Source organism: Mus caroli, unplaced genomic scaffold (assembly GCF_978045245.1).
Source record: "Mus caroli unplaced genomic scaffold, Mus_caroli_1 scaffold_8, whole genome shotgun sequence".
In the NCBI taxonomy this organism is placed as follows: domain Eukaryota; kingdom Metazoa; phylum Chordata; class Mammalia; order Rodentia; family Muridae; genus Mus; species Mus caroli.
The window spans coordinates 139,513,176-139,533,555 of NW_028227263.1; the positions used below are offsets into that span (position 1 = coordinate 139,513,176).

The 20,380-nt window shown below is 43.3% G+C and overlaps 1 protein-coding gene across 1 annotated transcript; it reads right to left on the minus strand.

Moving 5' to 3' along the window:
• Positions 1-1,283: 1,283 nt before the first annotated feature.
• Positions 1,284-14,991, minus strand: Znf582 (zinc finger protein 582). Its single transcript, XM_085842487.1, is given in 8 exon segments — positions 1,284-2,191; positions 2,193-2,412; positions 2,415-3,431; positions 9,179-9,274; positions 9,854-9,980; positions 13,712-13,761; positions 14,182-14,329; positions 14,923-14,991. Coding segments are annotated over 8 exon segments (1,773 nt in total). The 3' UTR covers positions 1,284-2,145.
• Between the last annotated feature and the right edge of the window lie 5,389 nt (positions 14,992-20,380).

Here is a 20,380-nt window from a genome sequence, read left to right on the forward strand (position 1 = left end):
TGGTGGACAAGTATCTGCATGGGGCATTTTAAAAATGATTATTTTTTTTATTTTACGTGTATTGGTGTATTGCCTATTTGTATGTCTGGGCGAGGGTGTCGGGTGCCCTGGAACTGGAGTTCTGAGAGTTGTGACCTGCCACGTGTGTGCTAGGAATTGTAGCCAGTACTCTTAACTGCTGGACGTCTCTACAGCCCTGGGGATTTCTTTTCTTTTCTTTTCTTTTTTTTTTTTTTTTAATGACTGACCTTGGAGAGCTCAGCTGTGAGTGGTGCTTTACTTGAGCAGATGGTCCTCTGTTGGAAAACAAACAAAACAACAATAGCAGCAAAGTCTGAGCAAACCAGGAAGCAAAATCTTCATGGTCTTAGGGCCAATTCTGGCCTTGAGTTCCAAGGCTGAGTCCCATTCCTGGTAGACTGTAAGCTGCAAGGTGAAATTAACCCTTTACTCCCTGCGTTGTGTTTGGTCTTGATGGTTATCACATCAATAGAAGGCAAACTAATACAAAGGAGAATGAGAAAATAGCATTTCAAGGACACTTCAGGGATTTTCTGGTGCTGGCACTGTTCTTTACCATAGATGCTAATGATGATTGTTCCCCGATAAACTGATTTTTATAGGAATTAAAGGTATGTTGGAATGTCCATTTAACATGAACATGATAGGAGCCTGCATCTCTTTCCCTCTTTGGTACTTATCAGTCACTGAGGTCTCTGCCATCTAGTCTTGTTCACAGGTAATAAAACACAATTAAGATCTTTAAAATACAGCAAAACTAGGAATCATATGAGAAAAATCAAGTGTATTGTGGTTAGAGAGTGCAAAGCTAAATGTGGGACTGGGTGGGGTATCACTTTGAGGATGCAGCGGTAGCTGATGTGGCCTTGACTTGAAGCAATCCTGCCTCAGTTTCTGAAGAGCTGAGATTACAAGCCTGCGCCACCATGCATGGCTGTTTTGTAATTCTGATTCCTTTATTTAGTGTTTGGGTACTCATTCGGGTTTTCATATACAAGCATGTATTCAAAACCTGAAAACCATTCCTCTGGATGTTAAAAAAATGTGTTTTTAATTATTAACAAGGCCAGTGAGTTGCTCAGTGGATAAGCCTGGTGATGTAAGCTCAAGCTCTGGAGCCCACATAAAGGAGGACAGAAAGGAGTGAGTGCCCTCTGATTCCCACATGTGTACTGTGGGATTTACATGTACAAACACACATGTGTGCACACACACATACACAAACACACAGATTCTTATAAAAGTCTTTAATTCCTCTGGGTATATCTTCTGAGGATGGGATCATTGTTGCAGGGTCTTACTGTGTAGCCAGCTGGCCTAGAACGCAGAGATCTGTCTGTCTGCCTTCCAAGTGCCTAGGATTCATGGTGTGGGCCGCCACACCCTCGATACGGCTTTGTCTTACCTTCCTTTCTTTCCTTCTTTCTTTCTTTCCTTCTTTCTTTCTTTCTTTCTTCTTTCTTTCTTTCTTTCTTTCTTTCTTTCTTTCTTTCTTTCTTTCTTTCTTTCTTTCTTTCTCTTTTGTGTTTTTTTTTGTTGTTGTTTTTTTGAGACAGGGTTTCTCTGTATAGCCCTGGCTGTCCTGGAACTCACTCTGTAGACCAGGCTGGCCTCGAACTCAGAAATCCGCCTGCCTCTGCCTCCCGAGTGCTGGGATTAAAGGCGTGCGCCACCACGCCTGGCTCTTGTCTTACTTTTCTTTGCATGCGTAAACTTATCAAGTCATTCTTTTTCTTGCAGCTCAGTGTTTGCATGGCTTAAAAAAAAATTATTAAGTGAAGAGTAATTTGGCTTTCTTTGCCCTGTGACTAGAACTGGGTGTGGTGGCACGTACTTTTAATATCCCCTGAAGGTAGAGGCAGGCAAATCTCTCTGAGTTCCAGGTCAGCCTGGATTACATAGCAGATTCCAGGACAAGAAAGGCTACACAGAGAGACCTTGTCTCAAAATAAATAAATAAATAAATAAACCCAAAAGAACACAAAAATCCCATGACTAGGTTCTGGATTGTGTTGGGAGACAACATACAAATTGTTTCATTTAGAATAAACTGAATAGAGTATCTCATTAGCAGTACATTATCTACCCTTTCTTGAAGATGCACAATCTGTGATTACCCTAAGCTCATGGGCTCTCTGCATTACTTCCATTCACATGGTTGCTTGCCAACAAACTCCCTGATGATTACTAGTGGGCAAGTGCTAAGAGCTGGCTTTTCGACATTTACTATGTTCGCGTGTGTTCCTCTACTGCGCAGTCTGGGGTGCTCGGATGTTGTATCATGCTTTACGCTCCTCCAGCGTCCCTTATGCTTGTAAGGCTTTTCCTCAGAATGGATCACCTGATGCTGAATCAGTTGTGAACAATGACTAAAGGCCTTCTCACATTCCTTTCAAATGGCTTCTCACTCGTATGAATTCTATAATGTACTGTGAGATGTGAGACCCGCTTGAAGGCCCGACTGCAAACCTTACACTGGTACGGTTTCTCTCCAGTGTGAATTCTGGAATGTTGCTTAAGCTGTGAGTTCACTCTAAAGGTCTTGCCACACGCCTTACACTTGTATGGTTTCTCTCCCGTATGAATTCTCTGGTGTCGGATTAGAGTGGACCCTTGATTAAAAGCCTTCCCGCACTCTTTGCACTCAAAGAGTTTCTTGCCAGTATGAACAGTCTGATGTTGAATCAACTGAGACCTATGACTAAAGGTCTTCCCGCACTCCTTACACACATAGGGCTTCTCCCCAGTATGGATTCTGTGATGTACCTTGAGATGTGAGATACGATTGAAGGCCTTGCCACACTCCTTACATTGATAAGGTTTCTCCCCAGTATGGATTCTCTGATGCTCAATGAGCTGGGAGCTCCGACTGAAGGCTTTAGCACAGTCTTTACACGCATAAGGCTTCTCACCCGTATGAACTCTCTGGTGTTGTATGAAATTTGAACCAGAGTTGAAGGCCTTCCCACACTCTTTACATTCATAAGGCTTCTTGCCTGAGTGAATATTCTCATGCTGGATTAGTCGTGAGCCATACTTAAAAGCCTTCCCACACTCCCTACACTTGTAGGGCTTCTCATTTGTATGAATTCCTTGGCTAACAATGAATTGCTTTTGACAGAAGTCTCTCTTGTATTTTTTATATCTACAGGACTTTTTCTGGTAAAAAGTAAGAGACATGTGGTGCTGGTTTAATGCGGGCATTTCTCTGTGATGGAGTAACACTGGGCCGGCATTTCCAGCTGGATTTCTTGGTTGTCTATCATATAGGCCTTTGCCTTCCCAGTCATCTCGGAGACTTGAGCTCTCAAGACTGCAGCTTGGAAGGCTTTCTGTTATCTGTGGCGAGTCCTCCTCATAAGTGTGTTGCTTGGAGGATGTTATCTTGGTACCACATCCAGATTCCAATACTGAAAAAGAAGAGAAGCAGAAAACAGCTATTTTTCTTTTTTTTTTCCAGAAAAAGAAATGACAGTGAAAACTGGAAGGCACTCAGGAGGGCCACCAACAAGAAGTGTGTGCCTATGCTTGTCTTCCTCCCTCTCACTGCTCAGCACTCTTGTCAGGGTTCCCAACATGGTGTCTGTGGGTCACACACAAGTGTCCCATGGTATCAGCTGGAAAGGCAGCAGCTCTGTTGTATGGCTCCTTGGGGGAAGATCTTCTTTCCCACTGATAGCCAAGCAATCTGTTGGGGAGCACGGGGAGTCATTTCTTTGTTTGTGGGTGACCAAGACATTGCTAAGATTACCCTTGGAAGCACATGGATGTTTACTAGACTCGAACTTGCATTATAGGCCCAGTGCCTACAATCACCATCATCACCATCACCTCCCAGTTCTTCTTTATTCACTATGACTAATGACCCGTCTAATAAATCCTTGCCAGACTCTATATGTGTGTGTGTGTGTATACATACATACATAATGTATATGTATGAAGATATATATATATTAGAAGGTATATACACACACATATATATTGGAAGGTATATATACATATACTGGAAGATATAGATATAGATTTATAGGCATATGAGTATACACACATATGTGTATATATATGCATATGAGTATACACATATGTATATATATATGCATATGAGTACACACACACACACACACACACACACATATATATATATATATATATATATATATAAAACACCTATACACTCTTAAAAATGGCTAAGCAATTGAAATTAGACAAACAAAATGGAGGGGGAGGCATCACTAAAAATGAAAAGTGGATGAAGACAGAGAGTGTTATACTAGTTCTAAAACAGTGTAGCTCTGCGTTAACTCTGAACCACGCTTAGAAAAACACCAGTAGAGTCTACATCAGCGATTCTCAACCTGTGGGTCGAGATCTCTTTGGGATCGAATGGCCCTTTCATAGGAGTCACCTAAGACCAGAGGAAAACACAGAGATTTACATTATGATTCATAACAGCAAAATTACAGTTAGGAAGTAGCAAGGAAAATAATTTTATGGTTGGAGGTCACCACAACATGAGGAAGTATGTTAAAGGGTCATAGCATAAGGAAGGTAGAGAAATATAATCAAGAATGACTTCTGTAAATGGCAGACTTTCTGGACTGGGGTTTCAGGGGCAGTGCAAAAAAAGGGTATGAGGATATGCCCCATCTTAATTGTGGTAACACAGGTGTATAAACTTGCCAATATCCATCAATGTTGCACTTAAAAGGTGTACATTTTACAGCATGTGAATTATACTCTTGTCTACAAAAATCATAAGGATTCTGCCAGATGCTCTGAAGATGGATCAGGTGATAGAATGTGAACAGAATCAAACAATGCGAATGAGCTTAATATTGCTGAACTGTATGCCTAAAAATAATGGTTAGCATGGTAACTTTGGTTATGTGTATTTAACCATAACTTAAAAAAGAAGTGATAGAAGCCAGGTGGTAGTGACACACACCTTTAGTCCTAGCACTCGGCAGAGGCAGAGGCAGAGGCAGAGGCAGAGGCAGAGGCAGAGGCAGAGGCAGAGGCAGAGGCAGAGGCAGAGGCAGAGGCAGAGGCAGAGGCAGAGGCAGACAGATTTCTGTGAGTTCAAGGTCAGCCTGAGCTACAGAGCAAATTCCAGGGAAGACAGAGCTACACAGAGAAACCCTGTCTCAGTGAACCAAAAGGGAAAAGAAAGTGATGGGGGGATGTGTGACTGTGTCCTTGCCCTGCCTCAGTACTTAAAAACATATGGGATAGTAATAATAATAACAACTTTTTACAAGGACACTGACAAATCTGTCTTCCAGGACTTGGAAACAGCACAGCAGCAATCCTTAGGCACATGGGCACCATTTTCTCCTGTGGCTTCCTGTATCTGAAATGAAAGGATGACCCTGTGCTTTGTCTAGAGTGCAGTTTACTGGGTGTGAGACCCTTCTGCAGCAACATGTTTTGATCTTATTCAGATTGTAAGAAAAAACTGCACAGGGGCAGGCAAGATAGCTTCGTGCATAAATGCACCTGCCACAAAAGCCTCATGACCTGAGTTCAATCCCAGGACCCACACGAAGTCAGATGTGCTAGCTCATATCTGTAATCCCAATGCTTCTACAGTTAGATGAAAGGCAGAGACAGAGACAGAGATAGAGACAGAGAAAAGAAAAACACAAAACAAAAAAGGATTACCCGGAAGCTCCTGGAATATCCTGGATTATGCAATGTGGCCCAAAATAAGAGAAGCTCTACCTTAGTCAGGTGAGAGATCCACTCCCAGATGTTATCCTTTGACCTTCACATAATTGCCTTAGAATGCATGTACAGGTATTCATACAATACACAAACAGACATACACACACACCTGTATATACACACACACATAGGCAGGCATACTCAAATACACACACATGCACATGTGAACACTCATGCATGCACACACATGTACTCACACACACATGTACCCATGCACACATACACACACATACATGTACTCACACACACATGTACCCATGCACGCATACGCATGTACTCACACATGCACACACATGTACACATGCACACATACACACATACATGTACACACACACATCACTGTATTTGAGAATGGACTGGGCAAAGGCAACAGGAGTATAAGATGCTTCTGGAGTGGTAAGTAAGGAATGCTGTCAAAGAGGCATCAGATCCTGTGAGGAAGACACTGGCTGCTTTCACCTCAAATATGTATGCCACAAACATAATCAATCCCCGTGACACTGAAGGACAAAGCAAGGTGAAAGGGTCACAGAGTAAAGATCCCCGCCCCCAAAAAAAAAACACCAGTTAATTGTTCAAGAGGAAAGTGAAAGGTATCTACCGTGGTCTAACCACCTGGTGAGACAGACTCCAAATATTAGGATGCTCACGTATATACTGACCCACTCAAAGGCTAGGACAACTGGCTATCATCTTATGAAGGAAGGGAGCTGAGAGTACAGCTTGCCGGGAATACTGAATTACTGGCTTGATGGATGGAAGGAGACTTTGAGAACAGCCATCTACGCCTGGGTGGATATAGCCAGTGATCCCACGGTGCTTGTTCTGTTCTGGCCATGTAGGAAAAATACTTTGGCTACTTGTAAAGAAATGTCTTTAGACCTGGGGGTGGGGCGTGCAGGGATATGGCGTACACCTTTAATCCCAGCACTTGGGAGGCAGGGGCTGGTGGGTCTCTGGGTTCCAGGCCAGTCTGGTCTACAGAGTGAGTTCCAAGACAAGCAGGGCTATAAAGAGAAACCCTGTCTCAAAAAGCAACCCCCCCACACCACACACACACACACACACCACAAACCTTTAAAAGCACTCTTCTCCAAATTGCTGTTTTCTCTACTGTATCCAGTTTGAATAACTGAGTTTTGTGGGTTCATTCCACTTTTCTATTCTTCCATGTAAGGCCATCCCTAATTCTATACTATATACAACCACCCAAAGAGTGCTATGCTGGGGAGTTCTAATTCTGCCTAACTATAAAGGTGTAAAGAATGCTCATGGATTGGCAGGATCAACATTGTAAAAATGGCTATCTTGCCAAAAGCAATCTACAGATTCAATGCAATCCCCATCAAAATTCCAACTCAATTCTTCAACGAATTAGAAAGTACAATCTGCAAATTCATCTGGAATAACAAAAAACCTAGGATAGCAAAAACTCTTCTCAAGGATAAAAGAACCTCTGGTGGAATCACCATGCCGGACCTAAAGCTTTACTACAGAGCAATTGTGATAAAAATTGCATGGTACTGGTATAGTGACAGACAAATAGACCAATGGAATAGAATTGAAGACCCAGAAATGAACCCACACACCTACGGTCACTTGATCTTCGACAAGGGAGCTAAAAACATCCAGTGGAAGAAAGACAGCATTTTCAACAAATGGTGCTGGCACAACTGGTTGTTAACATGTAGAAGAATGCGAATCGATCCATTCCTATCTCCTTGTACTAAGGTCAAGTCTAAGTGGATCAAGGAACTTCACATAAAACCAGAGACACTGAAACTTATAGAGGAGAAAGTGGGGAAAAGCCTTGAAGATATGGGCACAGGGGAAAAATTCTTGAATAGAACAGCAATGGCTTGTACTGTAAGATCGAGAATTGACAAGTGGGACCTCATGAAACTGCAAAGCTTCTGCAAGGCAAAAGACACCATAAATAAGACAAAAAAACCACCAACAGATTGGGAAAGGATCTTCACCTATCCTAAATCAGATAAGGGACTAATATCCAATATATATAAAGAACTCAAGAAGGTGGACTCCAGAAAGTCAAATAACCCCATTAAAAAATGGGGCTCAGAACTGAACAAAGAATTCTCACCTGAGGAATACCAAATGGCAGAGAAGCACCTGAAAAAATGTTCAACATCCTTAATCATCAGGGAAATGCAAATCAAAACAACCCTGAGATTCCACCTCACACCAGTCAGAATGGCTAAGATCAAAAATTCAGGTGACAGCAGATGCTGGCGAGGATGTGGAGAAAGAGGAACACTCCTCCATTGTTGGTGGGATTGCAAGCTTGTACAACCACTCTGGAAATCAGTCTGGCGGTTCCTCAGAAAATTGGACATAGTACTACCGGAGGATCCAGCAATACCTCTCCTGGGCATATATCCAGAAGATGTCCCAACCGGTAAAAAGGACACATGCTCCACTATGTTCATAGCAGCCCTATTTATAATAGCCAGAAGCTGGAAAGAACCCAGATGTCCCTCAACAGAGGAATGGATACAGAAATTATGGTACATTTACACAATGGAGTACTACTCAGCTATTAAAAAGAATGAATTTATGAAATTCCTAGCCAAATGGATGGACCTGGAGGGCATCATCTTGAGTGAGGTAACACAATCACAAAAGAACTCACACAATATGTATTCACTGATAAGTGGATATTAGCCCAAAACTTAGGATACCCAAGATATCAGATACAATTTGCTAAACGCATGAAACTCAAGAAGAATGAAGACCAAAGTGTGGACACTGTGCCCCTTCTTAGAATTGGGAACAAAACACCCAGGGAAGGAGTTACAGAGACAAAGTTCGTAGCTGTGATGAAAGGATGGACTATTTAGAGACTGCCGTATCCAGGGATCCATCCCATAATCAGCTTCTAAACGCTGACACCATTGCACACACTAGCAAGATTTTGATGAAAGGACCCAGATATAGCTGTCTCTTGTGAGACGATGCCGGGGCCTAGCAAACACAGGAGTGGATGCTCACAGTCAGCTATTGGATGTATCACAGGGCTCCCAATGGAGAAGCTAGAGAAAATACCCAAGGAGCTAAAGGGATCTGCAACCCTATTGTTGGAACAACATGATGAACTAACCAGAACCCCGGAGCTCTTGTCTCTAGCTGCATATGTATCGAAAGATGGCCTAGTCGGCCATCACTGGAAAGAGAGGCCCATTGGACTTGCAAACTTTATATGCCCCAATATAGGGGAATGCCAGGGCCAAAAGAATGGGAATGGGTGGGTAGGGAAGTGGGGGGCGCTATGGGGGACTTTTGGGATAGCATTGGAAATGTAACTGAGGAAAATATGTAATAAAAATATTAAAAATTAAAAAAAAATAAAGGTGTAAAGAGGCAACACTAGTGGGGTGTTCTGAGTCTCTGGCTCCTGACAAGGTCTGGCACTCACCTGAACATAGCCCTCCAGTTGTAGCCCTTTCCTCTATCCATGGCTCTTTTCCTTGCTCTAGGATGGCTATCACCTCAGATTTGGATATGGCAAGACCTGGAGGAGAGGAGAAAAAAAAAACACCATGTGGTTATACTGAGAGGCCTTGGAATTCAGATCCAGGGACGCATCACTGAGTAGGGAGAGAATTGCAAACAAACAAACAACAAACAAAACAAAAATGTAACAGTGGCCTAAGAGTAGCAGAAAACATGACTTCAAACAATTGGCTGCCTTTTGTTAGCTTGAAAGTAACCAGTCACAGAGCTAAAAGGCATACAATGACTAACTGACCAGGAAGAGGCATGCCAAAGGTACCCAATAACTGACTGGGAAGGGGCAGGCCAAAGGTGCTCAACAGCTGACCGGGAAGGGCTATGCCAAAGGTACCCAATAACTGACTAGGAAGGGGCAGGCCAAAGGTACCCAATAACTGACTGGGAAGGGGCAGGCCAAAGGTGCTCAACAGCTGACTGGGAAGGGCTATGCCAAAGGTACCCAATAACTGACTAGGAAGGGGCAGGCCAAAGGTACCCAATAACTGACTGGGAAGGGGCAGGCCAAAGGTGCTCAACAGCTGACCGGGAAGGGTCATTCCCAGGATAAGATCCACACAAACAAACCAGACCACTTTACCCAGTGAGACCAGGTGGGTGTAGTTCTCCAACATCACATCTCTGTACAAATCCCTCTGAACAGGCTCCAAGCACTCCCACTCTTCTTGGGAGAAAGTTATGGTCACATCCCTGAATAGTTCCGAGCCCTGAAACCAGAAGTATGAATGACGTGTGAATACTTCATTCAAGGGGATGGTTCACAGTGGGATGAGAGGAGCTGGAGATCTCTGTAGGAAGGGGTTTTTCTAGCACACAACAACTGGCTGTCAAGGAAAAAGTGACCACAGGAGAGACACAGTGTTAAAATAGTTTCATGTAGTCTGCCTTGCTGCAGAGCAACCCTTCTGTGTGTAGGTCTGGGATGGAAACTCACAGGTTCGATGAGTTTTCTCACTGTAGCAAACATTAGAAGGCATACATTCTTAATCCAGGAAAAAAGTGTCATTTCTACTTCATGGGATAACATTTGATGAACTATTCTCTAAATTGTAGTGGGTTTGGATTAAATATTTGTACAACAATAAATATTTTAAGAAAATATGCTTTAGAAAAGCAATGTATAGTCACCATGGTTCCATGTGCCTATAATACCAGAACTCCAGAAACCAAGAGAGAAGGACCACTGTGAGTCTGAGGCCAACCTGATCTACAAACTGAGTTCCAGGCCAGTTAGTGCTATGTTGTAAGACCCTGTCTCAAGGAAAAGGTTGTGTCTCTTAGAAGAAGGGGCTCCATCTAAGACTAGAGTTTGTTGCCAAGTTCCGGTCACCATCACTCAGAACATAGCACAAGCATTATGCTTTTCTGGACTAAACAATTTCCTAAGTGAAAAGAATGACTAAACATCCTCATATTTTGGACCAAAGCAGAAATCTAATCTCTAAAGCCCTTCCAAGCTTCGAGAATTCACCCACCAACCTGTCAGGCTGAGAATCTCACTTGCAATTCCTATAACCCCCAGCTCTGTGTTTCTCTTGTGCTAAAAGTGAAGGAACTAGTGGAGAAAGACCCAAATGCTTAGTGTGGTGGTTTGAAAGAAAGTGGCCCCCATATGCCCAAAGGGAGTGGCCCGATTAGGAGGTGTGGTCTTGAAGTAGGCATGGCTTTGTTGAAGAAGATGTGTGAGTAGGAGGTAGGCCTCTAGGTCTCAGACGCTCAAGCCAGTTCTCTTCCTGGGGATCAAGATGTAGAACTCTCAGGTCCTTCTCCAGCACCATGTCTGTCTGCACACCACTACGCTTCCTGCCATGGTGATAAAGAACGACTATGAAACTGTAAGCCAGCCCCAATGAAGGCTTGCCTTCTACAAGCATTGCCATGGTCATGGTGTCTCTTCACAGCAATACAACCCTAACTAAGACAACTGGTGTAACCTCAGATTAGATCTTAATTCTGGCATCTAATCTCGGGATTCCCTGCTAGATCTCCACTGCACCCAAACATCAATATCTCCCAAGGCAGGGCCATGAAGCAGTCTTTCCAAGGGCTGAAGTGGTGACCAGCACCACCTCCCTGTTTTCCTGGGTGATCACTTTCTCCTTTCAAACTTTAGTTCCTACAAAGATGTTCCCACTTCACGAAGGGACATGAAGGTCTGCTAGGAAAATCTCTCTACAGAATTAACAAATCACATTTGTCAGAGAAAATGTCTTTTACGCCATAAACAGATCTCAGGGGCCTAGATTAACTCATGGAATTCAGGTGGGAAGTTTTTACATAATTTTACATAATTTTTACATAACTTTAAAACTTAAGAGCAGCATGACTTTCAGGAGTTCAAGGCTGATGGATCTTCCTCCAGGTTTCTCTCTTGGGGAAGGGCAGAGTTCTTAGGTATCAGAGCTGAGGAGGAAAAGCAAACACGGAGGTTCTAAGCTCCCTGAATGCCAGGGTGATGTCCCCGCCTGTATTTCTCTAACTGCCCATTACTTACAGAGAGCTAGGTCAAACTGTCACCCATTACCAGCAGGCCAATTTAGCTGCTGCAGAAATGGTATAGAATGAGAGGTCCTTTCTCTCCCACTTCCCTGAAATACTGCAGGTGGTACAAAGCTCAGACAGAGGTCCTCAGACCTGTTCCAGCGGTGGAGACTTACACGGTACTCTAAAGACAAGGACAGCTCTCCTCACGCAGACAGTAAGGAGAGCTTGCATAATGTGCATAACCTCAGACTCCAGAGGAATCCCAGCATTCACAGGACTCAGCCATTTCATCTCCCATGCATCAAATGGAACCACTCTCAAGTCAAACCAACTGTTTCTCCAACTTCCAAACTCACAAAGAACTCCACAGACCAAACTCGACTTACTTTGAGTGGAGAAATAGAGTGAAGTTGCAGAAGACAATCGCCCAATTAGATGGAACAGACACAGTAGTGTGCAAAGCCATACACACAATCATATCTGCTGAAGGAAAAAAACCCACAAAAACAGTGATTTCTCAAGTAGTTAAATATAGAATCATTTTTGGCATAGCCATCATAATAATAGAATATGACAGCCAATGATCAAACGTGATTTCAAGGGACAAGTGGTTAGGAGTACTTGCTCAGTGGTTAAGAGTACTGGCCACTCTTGCAGAGGACTTGGATTCAGTTCCCAGCACCCACAATCGGCAGTTCACAACTGCCTGTAACTTCAGCTCCAGAAAATACCATACCCTCTTCTAGACCCTTCAAGCAACTACACTCACATGTCCCAACACACAATTTTAAAAAGCAAATTTAAAAAATACGATATCAAGGACTAGGCACACACCTTTAATCCCAGCACTCAGGAGGAAGAGGCAGGCGTATCTCTGTGAATCCCAGGCCAATCAGGGCTACACAGAGACTTTCCCTCTCAAAAAATAAATAAAGCCAGGCAGTGGTAGCTCACGCATTTAATTATAGCACTTGGAAGGCAGAGGCAGGCGGAACCCTGAGTTCAAGACCAGCCTGGCTTACAGAGTGAGTTCCAGGACAGCCATGACTACACAGAGATCCTATCTCAAACAGATAGAGAAACCCTGTCTCAAACAAACCAACCAACCAACAAACAGCAGTTATCAAGGAAATGATTCATGACTCGCACAACTAGATCCTTTGCACAACTATAAGAGCATCCAGCATAAGAAACCAAACTACCAAGCTACTGATACATGGGTTCAAAGCATAATAAAACAAAGCGACAGGACAGAAAAACATCCCAGGTGGCGAATGAAATGGCTCAGGAAAGGGAAAAGGCTCTTGCTGTAAAGTGTGACAAGCTGAGCTTGATTCGCAGGACCCACGTGGTTGAAGGCGAGAACCTACTCCTGCAAGTTGTCCTCTGACCTCCACTCTGGTGTTCATGGCACACGAGCCCTATTCTCAAATGAATGACACAACAAAAATAAAAATGCCCAAGGTTTTTGTAGTCTTGTCATTTAACTACTTCTTGAGTTCATTAAAGAAAGGAATACCTGTCACGTTACAAATATTTCCAATTTGTAAGTGAAATAATTATTTAAAAAAAGTACTAAGTATGATAAATTGGAAGCTCTCCCTTATTATAAGGTACAACATCCGATTGCATAAATAGCCTGTGATTCACTCAACAGTTGGACAGTGAACCTAAACCAGGATAACTTCGATGTTACCAAGTGTTGCATCTAAGAGAGTGGTGCTATGGGTCTAAATGTTGTGAGGCTCCTGCAAAATATATAAAACAAGATCTGCCTTTAGAAGACTATGCTCACACTTGGGTATATTATTCCTTTCTAAACGCCTATTAACCCCAGTACTTAAAACTGTTAAAAAATGTAGGGGCCAGAGAGGTGGCTCATTGGCTAAGAGAACTTGCTGCCCTTGTGGAGGACCCAGTTTGGCGTCTCAGAACACACATGGCGACTACAAACCTTCTGTATGTAACACCAGTTCCAGAAGATCCAACACCCTCTTCTGGCCTCTATGTACGAGGCATGCATGCAAAACATATACATACAAATAAATATTTACTGTTTTAAATGTATCTTAATCAACTCCAGCTCTGCTTTAATATGTACTACGTATAATAAAACAAGACTTCGTCTCAGAAAAATAAAGGCAAACAGTACTGGATGCAAAATATCCCTAATTTCCCTAAGGTGGAGAACCCTTCCCAAGGTGCCCTAAATGTACAAGGTTGGCTGAGAAAACGTGCCCTAAATGTACAAGGTTGGCTGAGAAAACTGAGCACTGGATTGGGGTACCAACAGAGCTCAAGCCCGCGAGGGACAATGGGAAATGTAGTCCACGATAGGGAAGCCTATGAAAAAACGGTAGGGCCAAGCATCGCAATTCGTCTGAAGGCTGAGACTGGGTCCGCGGCGCCTGCTTCCGTACTTACCATGGAGCTTCCGGATAGCTCCAGATCCTTCAGCTGTTTCCTCTTTGGCCCGGCTGCCTGCTGCCCACAGCAGGATTCCCACCTCAATACCAGCGGACTCTGCCAGCTGACGGAAAATGGCGCAAGTGTAGAAGCGCCGCTGGCGCTGCTAACATCGCAGTCCTTTCTGGGAAATGTAGTCTCGATGCAAGTAGCCCCCAGCCCAGTAGTTGATCAGATTTTATGTGAAGAGCGTACCTGTGTGCTAAGAGGTTCGAACCCAGTAATCGTCTTTTGAAAGTCACGTGTGATTCCCTCTCTAGCTATGAGTGCGTGGCCATGGCTGTGTATGCAGCAACTCCTGAGAACATGTGTGGTGTTTGATTTTAATCCTGTGTGAGTAGTTAAGTATGCGACTGGGATCCATGATGCACACTTGTGAAAATATGACTGAAAAGGTTTCCATTTACTGAAGATCTACAGCTAACATTTCACTTAATATCGGGGAAAAAAACCACGATAGCTTTAACTTAAGATCGAAGCAAGGTAATTTGTAGATCAAAAGGTAAATAAAAGATTCTTTTTTTTTTTCTTTTCTTTCTTTCTTTCTTTCTTTTTTTTTTTTTTTTTTTTTGCAGGTGATGAAATTAGTAGCCAAATAGAAAATCATCTGGACTGGAAAGATGGTTGAGTGGATAAGAGCTCTTGTTGCTTATGCAGAGGACTGGAGTTGAACTGGCGCCATCACAGTGGGTGACTTACAACTTCCTGTAATTCCATCTTCAAGAAACCTGATGCCCCCTTATAATCTTCTTGGGCACCTGTGTACATGTGAATATACATACATACACATAAATAGAAACAAATTTTAACTGAAAATAAAATCTCAAGAAAAACCCAAATATGCAAATGTTCCTAGAATTAATACATGAGACCTGCAAGGTGTCAATATATAAGTTCGCCAAGAATTGATCACATTTCCCTATACTCAATATATCCACATGGAATGTGAGATTTAAAAATTCTGTTTGTATAGTCACCCAAATAAAACACCTGTGGTGCACACCTGTGACTTAAGCATCCTGAAGGCAGAAAGGTTACACAAGGAAAATAGGCAAGACTTTACCTCAAAGAGACAAGGATTGGAGATGTAACTCAGTGGCACTCAAAAGAGATTCTCTAACTTATGCATTGCCCTTGATCTGCTCCAGCACCCAGAACAACCAAGCATCAACCACATACATGATGCAAATGCACATAATCAGGCAAAACACTCAAATAAATCTAAAAAAAAATGTTTTTAATGTTTTTTATGTTTTGAATACAAATAGCCTTCATAGGCCAGTAAATTTGAATACTTGGTCATCAAGGGTGGCCCTACTTGAGAGGGATTGGATGGTCTGGTCCCTTTAGAAGAGGTGTGTCACTGTGAGTGAGCGGTGGGATTTCTAAAGGTCAGGCTAGGCCCAGGGTCTCTCTTCCTGCCGCCTGCAGATCCAGATGTGGAACTCTCAGCTTCTTCTCCAGCACTATGGCTGCTTGCATGCCACCATGTTCCCTGCCATGACAATGGACTTAACCTCTGAACCTGTAAGCCAGCCCCAATTAAATGCCTTCCTTTATAAGAGTTGCTGTGGTCATGGTGTCTCTTCACAGCAAAAGAGAACACTGATTAAGACAATATTTTATCTCATGTATGTATGTACATTCCATGCATACAGTGCCAGAAGAGACCAGAAGAGAACACAGATGCCCTGGAACTGGAGCTATAGGCAGCCATGAACCACCATATGGGTGCTGGAAACTAAACCCAGGTTCTCTGCAAAGCAGTAAGTGCTCTCTTTATTCCCCCCATCATTTATTTACTCACATTACAATCCAATCTCAGGCTGGCGAGACGGTTCAGTGGGTAAGAGCACTGACTGCTCTTTTGGAAGGTCCTAAGTTCAAATCCCAGCCACCACATAGTGGCTTACAACCACCTATAATGAGATCTAACGCCCTCTTCTGGTGTATCTGAAGACAGCTACAGTGTACTTATGTATAATAATCAGTCTTTGGGCCAGAACAAGCAGGGACTGAGAGACCAGAGTTGACTGGAGTGAGTGGGGTTGACCAGAGCAAGCAGAGGTCCGAACAATTCTCAACAACCACATGAAGACTCACAACCATCTGTTCAGCTACAGTGTACTCATATACATAAAATAAATAAATAAATCTTAAAAATTCCAAACTCGAAAGGATGGACCATCTAGAGACTGCCATATCCAGGGATCCATCCCATAATCAGCTTCCAAACGCTGACACCATTGCATACACTAGCAAGATTTTGCTGAAAGGACCCAAATATAGCTGTCTCTTGTGAGACGATGCCGGGGCCTAGCAAACACAGAAGTGGATGCTCACAGTCAGCTATTGGATGTATCACAGGGCTCCCAATGGAGAAGCTAGAGAAAGTACCCAAGGAGCTAAAGGGATCTGCAACCCTATAGTTGGAACAACATGATGAACTAACCAGTACCCCGGAGCTCTTGTCTCTAGCTGCATATGTATCGAAAGATGGCCTAGTCGGCCATCACTGGAAAGAGAGGCCCATTGGACTTGCAAACTTTATATGCCCCAATATAGGGGAATGCCAGGGCCAAAAGAATGGGACTGGGTGTGGGGGGTGGTATGGGGGACTTTTGGGATAGCATTGGAAATGTAATTGAGGAAAATATGCAATAAAAAATATTAAAAATTAAAAAAAAAATCTTGAAAAAAAAATTCCAATCTCGATTGGGAAAGGATCTTTACCTATCCTAAATCAGATAGGGGACTAATATCCAATATATATAAAGAACTCAAGAAGGTGGACTCCAGAAAATCAAATAACCCCATTAAAAATGGGGCTCAGAGCTAAACAAAGAATTCTCACCTGAGGAATACCGAATGGCTGAGAAGCACCTGAAAAAATGCTCAGCATCCTTAATCATCAGAGAAATGCAAATCAAAACAACCCTGAGATTCCACCTCACACCAGTCAGAATGGCTAAGATCAAAAATTCAGGTGACAGCAGATGCTGGTGAGGATGTGGAGAAAGAGGAACACTCCTCCATTGTTGGTGGGATTGCAAGCTTGTACAACCACTCTGGAAATCAGTCTGGCGGTTCCTCAGAAAATTGGACGTAGTACTACCGGAGGATCCCGCAATACCTCTCCTGGGCATATATCCAGAAGATGTCCCAACCAGTAAGAAGGACACATGCTCCACTATGTTCATAGCAGCCTTATTTATAATAGCCAGAAGCTGGAAAGAACCCAGATGCCCCTCAACAGAGGAATGGATACAGAAAATGTGGTACATTTACACAATGGAGTACTACTCAGCTATTAAAAAGAATGAATTTATGAAATTCCTAGGCAAATGGTTGGACCTGGAGGGCATCATCCTGAGTGAGGTAACACAATCACAAAAGAACTCAAATGATATGTACTCACTGATAAGTGGATATTAGCCCAGAAACTTAGTATACCCAAGATATAAGAGACAATTTGTAAAACACATGAAACTGAAGAACGAAGACCAAAGTGTGGACACTTTGCCCCTTCTTAGAATTGGAAACAATCACCCATGGAAGGAGTTACAGAGACAACATTTGGAGCTGAGACAAAAGGATGGACCATCTTCAGACTGCCATATCCAGGGATCCATCCCATAATTAGCCTCCAAACGATGACACCATTCCACACACTAGCAAGCGTTTGCTGAAAGGACCCTGATATAGCTGTCTCTTGTGAGACTATGCCGGGGCCTAGCAAACACAGAAGTGGATGCTCACAGTCAGCTATTGGATGGATCACAGGGCCCCCAATGGAGGAGCTAGAGAAAGTACCCAAGGAGCTAAAGGGATCTGCAACCCTGTAGGTGCAACAACATTATGAACTAACCAGTACCCCGGAGCTCTTGACTCTAGCTGCATATGTATCAAAAGATGGCCTAGTAGGCCATCACTGGAAAGAGAGGCCCATTGGACACGCAAACTTTATATGCCCCAGTACAGGGGAACGCCAGGGCCAAAAAGTGGGAATGGGTGGGTAGGGGAGTGAGGGGGAGGGTATGGGGGACTTTTGGGATAGCATTGGAAATGTAATTGAGGAAAATACGTAATAAAAAAAAATTTTAAAAATTCCAATCTCAGCCCTCTACCCACCCCCCCATCTCCTCTCCTCCCACTCCCACCCTCACAAGACCCTCCTCCCATTACCCCCTATCCTTCTCCTCAGAGAAAGGGGAAGTCCCCTTAAGTACCACCCTACCCTGGGACATCAAGTCATAGCAAGACTAAGTGCATCCTCTCCCACTGAGGCCCAACCAGACAGTCCAGCTAAGGGAAGGGGATCCAATGGCAGGCCACAGAGGTAGAGACAGCCTCCACTCCAATTGCAAGGAGACTCACATGAAGACCAAGCTGCACATCTGCTACAAATGTGTAGGGGGCCTAGGTCCAGCCCTTGCAGGCTCTTTGGTTGGTGGCTTAGTCTGTGAGCCCCCATGATCCCAGACTAGTGGGCCTCAGTAGGTTCTCTTGTGGTGTCCTTGTCCCTTATAGCTCGCTCACTTCTATTCCTCCACTCTTCCATAAAATTCCCCAAGCTCTGTCTGCTGTTTGGCTGTGGGTCTCTGCATCTGTTTCCATCAGCTTCTGAATGAAGCCTTTCAGGAGACAGTTATGCTAGATTCCTGTCTGCAAGCATAGCAGAGTATCACTAACAGTGTCAGAGGTTGGCTCTCTCCCATGGTCCCAAGTTGGCCAGTCATTGGTTGGCCACTCTGTCAATCTCAGCTCCATCTTCATCTCTGTGTATGTAGGCAGAATAAATTTTGGATTGAAGGTTTAAGCAGTCATTACTCTGAACCACTGTGCCATCTCTCCAGGCTGACTAAAAATAACTTTAAAAATACAAATTACACAGTTTTAAATACATGCTGGACATTTTCTATGTTTAGACACAGTGTTCCTGTTTACTTTATTACAACTCCCCTTACAATCTTTGTGAATATAATTGCATTTTCCCTCAAGATCAAACTTCTCCTCATAGAATCTCTGTGAGTTTACCATAGTAATGTTGGTGCAACAATTGAAACATTTAAGTATAGCCAAATTCCAAAGAAATGGAGAGATAAACGAGATACTAACAATAATGCTGACTAGAGATAAGAGTTAACAAAATACTTTCAGAGAAACGTTGAGTATTTATAGGAGGGTATAATGAGCAATCTTGTTGGATGTTCTTTGTTTATTTGTTTGAGGCAAGATATATGTAAGAAGGGTAAAAGCCTGGGCTCTGGAAGCCCTAACAGTCTGTGTTCACCTTCCTCAATAAGCCAATTAAAGAAATAATAGCGAAATGCAGAAAAATGAGATATATTTAGCATGGCCATGTTGGGAAATTGTTGAGGCCTGCCGCCCAGCATAGCTGCAGCCATTTTGTTCCACGCCAGCCAGCTATTTCATATTGCTGCTATAATATGCTTGCCAGTCACTGACACAGAAAAATAACTTGACTCAGAGCAGGGTCATGCTGACCACATACCCTGTTATGTTCTGTGTGTCATGAGTTTTGTTAATCTTAAGAACTTCCACAACCCAGTACCCCAGAGGAGTGTGAGGAGGAGGTACATGAGAAATCTAAGAAGAAGAAGGTAAAACCCCAGGAGACCCTACAGGAAGATGGAATGGAAGACCCACCTGTCTCTCTGCCTAAATCCAAGAAAAGGAAAGCTTCTCCCAAGGAGGAGTTGGCAGTGACCTTGAGGAGATGCCCAGTGACCTTGAAGAGATGGCCACTAGCAGTGCTCCTAGAGAAAGAAGTCCTCACCTAAGGAGGAAGTGGCCAGTGAACCAGAAGAGGAGGCAGCAAGCCCCACCACCCCTAAGAAGAAAAGGAAATTTTCTGAGGAGCCTGAAGTTGCTGCTAACTTCACAAAGAGCAGCACAAAGAAAAAGAAAAAGTCCCAGAAAGCACAGGAGGATTAGAAAGGACCTGCTTGGTGGGAGGGGCATACCTTGTGGTGGCAGCTCCTGCCCATGATAAAACCCCAATAAAAACACAAAACCAGAAAAAAAAAAAAAAAGAACTTCCACAACCATATGCGTCACATAGGACCAAATTCAAGGTCAATATGAACTGCTAACTCTAAAATGACTTGAGTCAGAGCCGATCACGGGAAGCGCT